This window comes from Pteropus alecto, unplaced genomic scaffold, assembly GCF_000325575.1.
Source record: "Pteropus alecto unplaced genomic scaffold, ASM32557v1 scaffold50, whole genome shotgun sequence".
Taxonomy (NCBI): domain Eukaryota; kingdom Metazoa; phylum Chordata; class Mammalia; order Chiroptera; family Pteropodidae; genus Pteropus; species Pteropus alecto.
In genome coordinates, this window is record NW_006431918.1 from 126,809 (window position 1) to 138,890 (window position 12,082).

The 12,082-nt window shown below is 41.0% G+C and overlaps 1 protein-coding gene across 1 annotated transcript in view; it reads right to left on the reverse strand.

The window, feature by feature from the left end:
* SLC7A11 (solute carrier family 7 member 11) overlaps positions 1-12,082 on the reverse strand; it is a 67,562-nt gene that overhangs the window by 15,124 nt on the left and 40,356 nt on the right. The window contains exons 7-8 of the mRNA XM_006906210.3: positions 2,038-2,161; positions 65-168 (exon numbers count right to left, since the gene is read on the reverse strand). Coding sequence (XP_006906272.1) covers positions 65-168; positions 2,038-2,161 — 228 coding nt within the window. The remainder of the gene's footprint in view (positions 1-64; positions 169-2,037; positions 2,162-12,082) is intronic.

Genomic DNA, 12,082 nt, shown 5'->3' on the forward strand with positions numbered 1-12,082 from the left:
TACCCTTATCATATCCAATCTCACAAACAGAAAAGTATTTCTGGCAACGTTTGACCTCACTCACCTGGAGACGGCAAACACGCCACCGTTCATGGAGCCAAAGCAGGACAGGGCGACAAAGATTGGAACCGCTAATGAGAAATTGCCCAGGAGCCGCTCGGAAAAGGTCTGGTGAAAGACAGAGCGAAGCGAATTAATGCTCTGCCAGAAGTGGAATAAAATGAAACGACTTAGGCCAAACTCAGCCTGTTACTTTTCTATGAGCTTGGTGATACGTGTCTTTTTTCTAGCCTTTCTCTTCGGTTTGGGTCACAATGACTCAGGAGACAATACTCAAAATTAGGTACCGTGGCATTGCTTGCTGCAAAATCATGGGCCAAGGTTTAAACAAGCACCTTCTCCCTAACTTTCAAAAAAGCAGCAATCCATTGGCCGAATCTTCATCAACTATGGCAAAAATCTATCATTCCGGTAAATGGAAAAAGCTCACTTCAGATGTTCTCCTTTTGGACACAGAAACCTTTGTGTATGACACCTTCTCTTGAGCCTCGAGAGCTGCATTTTGATAGTGCGGCACAAACTGTACACCAGGAAAAATGACAGATACTTGTTTCATATTCCAATCTCAATGTTATGACATAAAAGTGTGGCAAAAAAAAAAAAAAATTGATGACTCAATCATTTAAATCATATCGATGAGCTGTTCAGAAAATCTTTTGCCCAGAATAATCACATCAGTGAACTCTGTTTATTGGATCACTCCCTGCATCTCGGGACTCTGACAATTTCTTCTATGGATTTCTATAAAAAGGCTAGGATCCAAATATGAACCCGAGGAAATCAAACCACAGAAAGTACAAAAAAAAGATAAACAAGACTTCCGAAATTTCTTTTCATGCCCTCGCATTAAGGATGCAGTTTCAAAAACAAAAACAAAAACGAAAACAAAAGACGAGACAAAACAAAAAACTGTGCAATTCTTTAGTTGTCCTTGATGCAGCTGGTGCTGTCAATTAATTAATGGACCACACTACACCCTTTGTCTAGTAAGATGAGTTGTCTGGCTGACATCAGTAAGCTCTGCACCTTTGGGTGTCTGGGAGAACTTGCGGCTGTGGGCAAAGCCTTTTTTTTTCACACAGAGAACTCTCGTATAGGTTCGCGTGAAACAAGATAATTTGTTCCCTGTGGATGTTGCTGATATGAGGTAATAGTGACTATTTTAAAAGGAACTGACATCTAGTGATGGGGAATTATTTTGTTCACCCTTCATTGTTACGAGGTCGTGAATGGATGCTCTCTCACTAGCGAAGTTTTTATACAAAATGCAAGTATCTGTCACAGAATAACAGTCCCATAACGTGGCCGCTGGGAGTGAAGATGGCCCTGAAGTCAAATAAATCTTGGAAAGTGTTGTAAAATTATGAGTATCCACTTCTTAGGGAGTTAAAATGCATACTGCATCTTTAATATCCTGAGAACTACTATAGCAATGACATTTGTTTAACTTTGAATAACTCAGCATGTCCTAAAATTAATAATATTCTTTAATATTAATAATATTCTCACATATCCTAATATATTCAAAAGGATATAAGAGGAAAAGCAAATATATATGGCCCACTTGGAAATTTTTAAATGGTACTTTGGGAAAAATATTTTAAGTTGGCATTTTAAAAGTTCACAAAAAGAGTACAGAATTGCAATTTGCATACCAAAAATGAATTCATTTAAATTCAGTAACTTTCCACCTGTCCTTAAAAACACGTGAAAAGAAAAACGCCTCGTATTCAACATGTATGTGTGGACATGTGTAACATGCGATTAACGCTATCGGGAAATCATATAGGATTTTAACCGTATCACTTAAATGGAATATGAATAAGGTGTGTTCTAAGGTTTTTAAATCTTCATTATCATTCAGGTCAGGAAAAGATTACGGAATGTCAAAACGCTTTCTGCTGGGAGCGACTACTATAAAACTGCCTCAAGTCATTAACCTAAATTCAAACCGGCCTGTCCCCAACTCGGACTTACCACCGCCACTGCATCCAAGAGCCCGAGCTCCTCAGCACTGATGGTCGTGAAGTAGGCCACGTTTGTGAGCACATAGCCAATGGTGACGACGGTCATGGATATACATATGGCGAGGGGGATAGTTCTGAAAGGCACAAACGAATCGCTTGTTAGTCATCTTTTGTTAGGCATTCTCTGAAACCAAAGAAGATAACAGACTGATTCAAACACAAAAATCGAGTGGGAAGGTATGAACCTGCGTGGGGATGAAGCACCCCACGCTCCCTCGTAACGTGACAAGGTCCAGGGGGGCAGACACTTCAGTTGTCCTGTCTGCTGCTCCACCCCCAGAACGGAAGGGTCTACCTCATTCTTGGCCTCCATCAGTGTTTCTCAAACTGGATCCTGCATCCCTGGCAGGCTTGTTAAAACCCAGACGGCGGGGCTCATCTCAGAGTTTCTAACTCGGTAGGCTCTGCGTTTCTAGAACATTCCTGGGCAATTCCCAAGCCACTGACCTCTTGGACAACCACCGTCCTCTACGCCTTCCTACTGCTAGACCCCACGAAGGCCGTTGACATTCGGGATGTCCTCCCCGTCAGCAGCTTCCCTTACCAGCAAACAAACGCACACATTCGGAAGCGTGAGAGCAGGTGAATCTCCCTTTCTCAATGATGGTAATAATAATTTGGTACTTAACACAGAAAGCGCAGCAGTGCTCACAGCTGCGCTTTCCACGGCCCCGCTGAGAGTTCCCAGGAAGCTCAGGGACCTGAGCGTCCACCGAAGCAACGGCGCAGACGATCCCATGAAATGCGAGGCGACGCACTGCGAGGTGCGTGCGACCCGGGGGGCGCCGACGCCACACGACCCGACTGGTCCGGTGCCCCGCTGCCCACGCACATCACTCGCTTAACATCACCACCTCGGCGGACCCCTTCCGGTTCAAGCAAAGCGAACCTTCAGCTCCCCGCAGAAAGGCTGATGTTTCTTTTCTCTTTTTCAAAGCCATAGAGTTTATCAGCCTTCAAGGAGCCTCGACCCTGCTGGGTGGCACGAATGAAGACGTCAATATGATTTCCTCCAAGACGAAAATACAGTTCAGAACGCAATTTTTTTTTTAAATAAAGGGTGGGGGGCGGGGGCAGGGAGGCAGAGCCTGACTCGCTCCTCAGCCTGGGCATGGTTGGCACACCGAGTCCCAGCTCATTACCCAGAACAGCATTGTCCCCTGCTGAGAACAGGCAAACCCAGCCAGTCAGCAACTGCCATTCATTATGCTGCTTGGAGCCTGACACTCCCCTGATCCCCAAAGCCTTAAGCCTGGCTGGGGAAACGCGTCGACCTCTAAATCCTGGCGTCCTGATGTGGAAGGAGCAGATGTTCTCCTTCCCCTGTGTGTGTGTGTGTGTGTGGAGGGGGCGGGGGAGGGGGGTCCCGCAGAATCTTCTGCGAACACCGTAAGATGCACTGCTAGTTGTGATTGATAAATGCTAAATCTAAGCAAAGCAAATCACTGGGCCAATTAACTATAAAGGGGCGAACGGCACAAGGCAGATTAAAGATGAATTCTGTTTCTTTGAAAGAAAGGTTATATGGAAATGCAAAAGAGTAAGAAGAGGAACGTGAAGGTCTATAAGCAGCTTTTCAATCCCTCGCTGTATTATTTTAAATTTGAATCTTTTCAGCTTTATAATAGCCCTAAATGCGGTGTTCAGTTCTTTCTGGGGGTTGGGGGGAGGGACAGAGACTCTCTGTTCCTTGCAGGAATAATATTAAGAAATGAAATGAACAAGTGATTAAGAAATGAAAAGGCGTGGTAATAAAAAGTGAGGTGACTTCCTGTCAAGTGCGGTGAAGTCACCTAACCTGTCCGGAACAGGGAGTCTTGTCATGTCACGTGCTGCCAAACAGCAAGGACACGTAATTCTCAGAGCGGGGCTGGGCTGGGCTCCCAGCCCGCTTCCCGCCAGTCTCCAAGCTGGAGATCATGGGCTTCTGAGGGAGGTTTAAGAAAGGTTTTATAAATTGATCTGAGCAGACGGGATCCTACAATATATATACATATACATATACATATACATATACATATACATATACATATACATATACATATGTTCCCAGGTTAGTTTTCCTTTTTCCCCTCAGCTGTAAACAGCAGCAACAGCAGCTGCTGCCATTAGTGTGGTGTCTGCTACACGCCCAACGTTTTATTAGGCACTCTACGTCTTTGCCTCTTTTTATCCTTGAAAAACCCTGTCAGTTGGAAACATCGTCATCGTTTTATATATGGGGAAATGGTCTTAGGTTAAATAACAGTTTGAGGATACACAGTGGAAACGCAGGTCGATCCAACCTTGAAGTCGAAGCATTTTAGCCACCGCTAAAGGGTATGCGCTCTCTCTCGCACGTGGGTCCTCAAACGCTATTAGTTTTCAGAGAAATCGTAATTGCTGAATATAATGTTTACGCGAAAGCTCTTATCAAGAATTATTTCTCATGTAGTCACTGAATATGCAGTTTCATCGACCATAAAGGAGAGAAAACACCTTATTTCATGATTTTCATACTTTTTCTATGTAACGTGAACTGCAATGTATAGTTTCACCGTTTAAGAATTAGGTTTTCTTTCTTAATTTAAAATACGACAACGGCTAACTCAATTTCCCTAGAAAACTTTGGTAGAAAAGGAGGAAAAAAAGTATAGTAAGCATTCTTGTCAGATAAACTGAACTAGATTATTAAGAACTTTACTATCAGCCAAATATGCTATATTATATAGATATCGGGGGGGGGGGGTATCAAAAGATCTGAAAATATACAAGAGAAAGAGGGTCTAACCCTTGTCTCAATTCATAGCATGCCCAGGAAATCCTCTCTGGGTAAAATGAAGCCCTAGGAATTGGCAGGTGGGGAAAGGGGAGGGTGATGGCAAAATAGCCACACTCTGCTGTCCTTAGATTCTCTTCCACTTTGACAAAGGGAAGGAGGAGAGGGGTTCGTGGCTGCCTCGAGATAAACTGCAATCATTTGCAGAGGAAAAGCAGCTGACTTGTTCAGAAAGGCTTGCCACCTTGCGGTTAGCTCCTGGGTTTCAAGCGTCAAAGCTTAAGAGCCACTGGGTGAGCTGATAAAAGCTATTAGGCCATGCCAGAGCAATCTTCCCGAAGGCTTTAGATGCAGAGGGCAGATAAGCATGGTTAGTAACCCCAGATTAAAGCAAATGGCACATGGTAATAAAAGAAATTAAAGAAACCAGTAGGCCACTGATATTTCAAAGCCTCCAAGTGATGGTGAGGTATCCACTGAAACCAAAGTGCAGCAAAAGCACTCTCTTTAAGCCGAATAAAAATGATTCCACTTGTGAGTTCTACTCTTTCTCAGATGTTTGTGCATATTTGTTATGATTAACAAAATGCAACATATTGAAAAGAGTTACTTACTTAATCCTTAAGAGCTTTCTGTCAGTGTATACAGACTTTCCAAATAACTGGCATTGAGTATGGGAGAATCTGATATTTTTATTAGTTGTGAATGGCCTTCAATCAAAAGGTCTTAGATAGTCTTATATTCTTGCAGGTTTATTTGAAATTGGCACCTAGAGCCAGTCCATGTCACAGATGGATAAATAGTTGCTTCACTTGAAATTATTAAATGGAAGTCTCCAGAACATCTGCTCAGAAGCTCTTTCATTCTAAGGGAAAGACCTCCCCAGGAACCCAGTAGGTCCCAACAGAAATGGCTCGTACTTCGTTCTGTATAATCTACAAAGTGCTAGCGAATACATTTTATCTTCAAATACACACATGTCATTTCAAGTCCTCTGTGGAATGAGCTAGAGTATGAATAATTAACAAACAAAATTCACATCTACCCACAGAAACTGGAGGTAATACCTCCCATTTTCCAACGAGGGAACCAAAGCTCAGAGGGGTTAAATGACGTGGCCCAGGTCACAAAAGCAGGAAATAGAAGGGCTGGAACTTGAACCTAGCTCTTCCAGCTCTAAGTTCCAATATCCGTGACATGTCTCAGCTTCTCATGGATGCTTTGTGCCTACTTAAACTCCATGCATAAGATCCCTAGGATCCTTATATACTGACAAATATGTATCACAATTTGCTTAAGTGATGCAAATATCAGAAGGCTGAATGTTAAAATGTGACACATTTTAAACCAAGTATTTTTTTTTATGTAACTCATTACAAATACACTTGCGAATGGGTTGCATTCTTTTATACTCTTTGTAACCATAATAGAGAATCAGAAATAACCACTGCTTCCAGGGCTTCATATTGGCTAAAGAGATTCTGGCCATGAAACCGGAATGAGTCAACCTAGCTTGATTATATCCGAAAGTGACAGGATTTCTCACATGCAGATTATAGGAGTAATTCTGTAATCATTTGAAATTTGGATATTATTAAAGTTGTTTCGTAACATGAACAAAATCTTCTGGGTTTCATGTAAATCAAAATAGGTTTCATACGATCCCCTGCGTTGGTTACACACAATGAGGACCATAGAACTCATGGATCCCAGGGCACCGAAAATTCTTTGAGCCATGGGTCTGGGCATGACAGTCAGTGCTGTTAAAACCTGCTCTCGTATGTTCTGGAATCTTTTGAGAGAAGTGGTTGATGCTTCGCATTTTCTATTTAAAAATCATAAATATTTTAACACATGTATTTGGCATTCAGCAAAAAGGAGAGAAGAATAAAAGCAGAGATTAAGAAGAGCGAGAAAATGGCAAACTTCTTAACATGTGAGAGACCAAAACAAAACATAATAGGGTTTTCAAAGTGTTTTTTAAATTTCTGTTAGTAAACCAGGCACTATTTGTTTATATAGCATTGATACAGAACTGATTCGTCTCAATATAAATTATTTAAAACTTATTAAGTATCTTTTGATTCCGAGCTGTTTATTTTAGAATCACGCATTTCACGTTTCCATTATAATGACCGCACAGAGACATCGAAAGCTTTCTTGTAGATCTCTGACTCAGAAATTACTTGAGTTCTATCACATCTTTGTTATCTATATATATATATATTTTTTTTTTTTTTTGGCAGAACGACTGTCTATTACTGCTGCTGTTAGTTTTATCTCACTCCTCAAACTTCAGTCACACGTTACAGACAAAAAGATAAACAAGAGCACACCTCAAAGAAAATCCATAGTTTTCATTCACATGGTTTTTCCTTCACGTGTTTTTACATACCTTCCCTGATTCCTGCCCCTTCCACTCTCTCCAGAGACCCCTAGACATGGAGCTGTCCATCCGGCTATGTGATTTCTGACGTTTTTTAAAGGGATGAATTATAAATAGTATTCGTGATAGTTTTCCAGAGTTGAAACCATTAGATCAGAGATGACTGGAATTACACAACTTCCTTTGTGTGTTTTCCATGATTTGCCTCACTGTCATTCAGCGACATCACTGCATCTACAGTCATCCACCAGGAGTGGACATTGGGCTGTTAATAATGCTGTAAAGGAAATGCACTTGAGGAGACACAGCAAGTACTTGGGAGGATGGCTGTGGGTTGTGCAGAGGAGACGGCGTAGCGTGAGAGGAAGAACACATTCAATAAACCTGTTGACAAGCGTTCTTCAAGGTCCACGGTTCGTGTTCTAACTTAATGGCGATCTCTGGGCCAAGGCTGAATACAGTGATGTAACGAGCAGATTGTCCCATAAGGGTGCACAGTGATCCCACCGATTTCGAGCCTTAAACATCTGCCCTCTGCTTCTTACGGTGTCGTGGCCAGGCTACGGGTGTTTTCATTGAGACATTTTAAATTTCAGTACCACCGAGGTCTCATCTAAACCTCACCACTCTCCATTGTCCATGGACGAAGAACCCATAAACAAAAAGACTAGACAGAGAGACCTGTAGGAAGATGTAAGAAATGAGCAGACACAGATTAAAAGGTGCAGGGCCGAAGGAGGCTCGTGGAAAAATGAACACAGACACGTACACGAGGGAGAAAATGGAACAAACCACATGGGAAAATGAACTGAAACTGACGATTCAGAAACAGGCAGACAGCAGCCAGAAGCATTTGACGAGCATTTTTATCCCTTAAAATATATTTTTTAATCCCACTATTAGAATAAATTCATGCCTAAATAAAATTATTCAGAAAAATGTAGCTTGAGAGTAAATTTTCATTGGCTTGCATTTCAAACAAGTAAAAAATTTGCGTTGTCTGCATCTCATTTTTTCTCATTTTCTAAAGATTTAGTGTGTGTCTTACAGATATATTGCAGTTATCCATATTTATCATGGGTAAACACAAAGATATTAGTAGGCAAGTTTCAGTGTGCAAAAACAAAACTGGTTTCCAATCAAATGATAGAAATTAAATAACTATTTTAATACCAATAAATTAAATTTCACACTAACGTTCAATGCTTATTTTCATTATATTGTGGTTACAGTATACATCTTAAATTTTCATTATTTTTCTCAGAATTTGGTCTAAATGCACCAAGGTGATGCAATGCCCCGGAGTTCCTGGGATTCAGAGGAATGGCTGAGACAATGAACTGGCCACCAGAATTCTGTTTTTCTTTCAAAAGTAGAAGTTATTCCTCAGAAACAGGAGACAGACTACATTTCCCAGAATCCCTCAGATCAAGATGGGAATGTGACTCGCTCTTGTGCATCAACATGGCAACCAAAGGCCAAGGTGGAGAAGAAGTGGGTTGTCCTACCGCCCCCTTTGGCTGACAGCTACTCGCAGAGGATCTACAGAGTGGCAAAGCCACACCACGGAGGAAATCCAGGTCACAGAATCGACATGCAGAAGAAAGTCCATTAGTCGGCCAGGAACACCAACAGTGGACTATTACATGATTTAAAAATTAATTTTTTGATTATTCGAAGCCACTGAAAATTTGGGGGTTTTGTATAACAGCAGGTGGCATTACCCTAACTAATGAAACAATGAAGGGCTTCATTATAGCAAGACAATATCTAAACCTCAATTAATTAAGTTTATTTAAGATTTTAAATGGGCCCTCATTAGATTTTATTCTATATTATTTGTTTTATCAGAGACTAGTACATGACATAAAATTCTTAAAATAACGTCCCAAATGACAAAATCAAACACAAACATTTACATCTGAAAAAGCTAGGTTAGTGAAAAATGTATTATTCAAACTTCCCAGAAACAAAGCAAAGATAGAGTTCATTGTTCATTATTTTGAAATATAAAATCTCCTTCACTTCTGACAATTACCACCAACCCAGCAAAGATCAAAGCACAACTGCCCTTGTTTTGCTCAAGGACATGTAATAAGACAATGCAATGTTAAATAAATATACTAAGAACCTAAGAACGAGTCAACATAAGATAAATACACCCACTCTGGGAATGGGAATTAGAGTCAAAATTCCCTCAGGCCACAAACACATGTCCTAGAAGGAACCGGAAATGCTTCTCTTCTACAATCCACGCAAAAATCAGGTGCGGTCACATTTCTGACCAGCCACGCAGTTAAGAAATACAGCAGGTTAACATGCAGACATTCAACCAACACAGATAGACAGACAAAACTACTGCTTCTACCACCAGAAACTGATTCAACACTTTTGACCAAAAATGATCTCTCTAATTATCAGTAATCATTTTAGTTTGATATCTGGGAATTGAAATAGAAGTTGTGCAATTGAGCCAGACTACCCTGTTCTCACTCACTTTAACCAGATAACTCCTCTTTTATTTTTTTGTATTAATATTCTGCCAGACAACTGAAGTGATCCAGTGCTTTCAAATAGTTTTAAAATGACTCCTCTAGATTCTACAGGTCAAATTATGTCTTTAGGTCATTTTTCTTGGACCCAATGCTGGCTTCCTATGGTATGTGGATTGGCTTACAAAGTGCCTATATACGAATCATTATATAGGTATATGTGTATATATTTGAAAATCATTTTTCAATGCAACAAAATTCCTAGTAGGAAAGTATGAAGTCGATGCGAGAACAGCCACAGCTTGGCTTCACTCAAAGCGTTAGTCCACGTGGCAGGGCCTCAGAGAACATGACACAGCAGCTTAATGGAGCAGGAGAGAAAAGCGAAGATGAGAAGAAATAGAGTTTATGGGCTAAGCACCCTGCCGGCTTAGAGAGATATGTCATCGGCAAGAAAGTGATGATGAAGACTTCTGATCGGAACAGTTGACGGCTCCCTGATAAAGGTCGCAAAGGCTCACAGAACGGCAGATCCCCCGACAGGCCCTCCCTCCCCTCTCCTCGGGCTGTCCATTTACAAAGAATCATGTTCCCAGCAGAAATGGAAATGTTGTGATCTTTTATCTTTCAGCTCAAATGTTAAATCTTTTGAAAAATAAGCTTTTGTGCATTCGTTTTATATTTACTATATGCCTTTTCTTAGACTGCAAAGCGTCACGGGCAAACCTCTCTGCAGGGATCATCTCCCCAAGTCACACGCAGTGTACAGCGGCTGAGGGACTATCTGTCCTAGGGAAGCAGATGTGGCCCTTATATTCGCCCACCCACCGCTTCATTTCCCTTCTCTGCCATATTCTCCCTCAGTCCCATTACCCAATTGTAACCCTATAATCAAGAAAAAAAGTTACATATGCCATCCCAAGTGTCAACTATCTTTCACAACACCCTTTCTCTAGAGTGTTGCCTTTGATATCTGCTTTCACTTGATTTCAGAGAATTATGAAAAATCTCTCTGGTCTCCAACCCGCAGGCTGAGTCACGTCCCAGTCATGAGGTGGGAAACAGGATCTCACTGGGTCCCCATGGGCATAAACTCCCTCGTCAGTTGAAGAAGGTGTTGAATCAATGATGTCGAAAGTCCATTTCACTCAATCACTTCAGCAAATAAACCTAATCCATAAAGATGGTTTAAAAGAATTCTTGGGAAACTCGGTTGAGCACTTTTTCATATATCGGAGCATCCTACGGAAACATCTGCCTTTGCCTTGTCCTGTCATTGAAAGGGGAGGATAAGATGCCAACTTTATAGCCTCTTCTCTTGTGTTTCGAGATTACGGTTCTATCCTCGACCAGGAATACCAGCACATTAAATCACCTACAACTTCAAAGTGCCAGCCTGGCTGAAGGAATCGATCATTACAGTAGATCGTTAAGAGGATAAGTGGTCTGTCCACTATTCCAGATTCTAAAATGAGGTCTACAGACCAGGTCAGACTTCCAGAATACCACATTGCATGGACCGTATTATCACAGAAGTCATGAACTGTCTTCATAAGTTGCTGTGTTTTCCGCCATTTGCTTTTATCAAAATTTTACTGCAAACAAATTTTTAAAAATCCATTGAATTTCAGGAGGGCATTTGTAGTAATATTATTAAGGATACTGTCATTTGTATCTATCCAAGTCCTTCATACAGAGTTCATTCATTTAAATAATATCTACCAATTACCTTCTGCATGCTGGACATTGTGATAAGTAAAGGGATGAAGACATCAACCACAACAACAAAAAATTATTCTTTCATGGAATCGAAAATTAAAGCAGGATAAGATGCAGGGAGGCCCCTCTTCCTGAAACATCTCTCTCCCCCTCCGCCTAAATCTTCACGTGGGTGCCTCGTTCTTAACAGTTAAGTCTCAGATCAAAGCCTCCCCTCAGCAAAATCTTCCCACCTCTTTCTAAGTACACCCCACCCCTCCAGTACTTCCCATTCCCTGCCATTTTCAATGAGAAACAAAATATCTTCTAACTCCTGTAGTCTTTTCAAATATCTTTATTTATGTATTCATACTCACCAAATTCTACAATGTTAAGTCCATTCACTGAGCATTATAAAGTGCCCTCAAAGTATTTGCTCTAAATCTCTAGTGTAAACATTTTTTGAAAGGCATTGCCAGAATTGTTGGTCACAATCAAGAGTAACTCTGCTTTTTATGTAGCTTGAAATCCCATATGGAAAGAGTTTCTGGCCATTTTGGCCATTGTTATTTTTGTTTGTTTTTTTTATCAACCTTTTATTTCTAGGACATATCGAAGGAAGGAAAGAAGGAAGGAAGGAAGGAAGGAAGGAAGGAAGGAA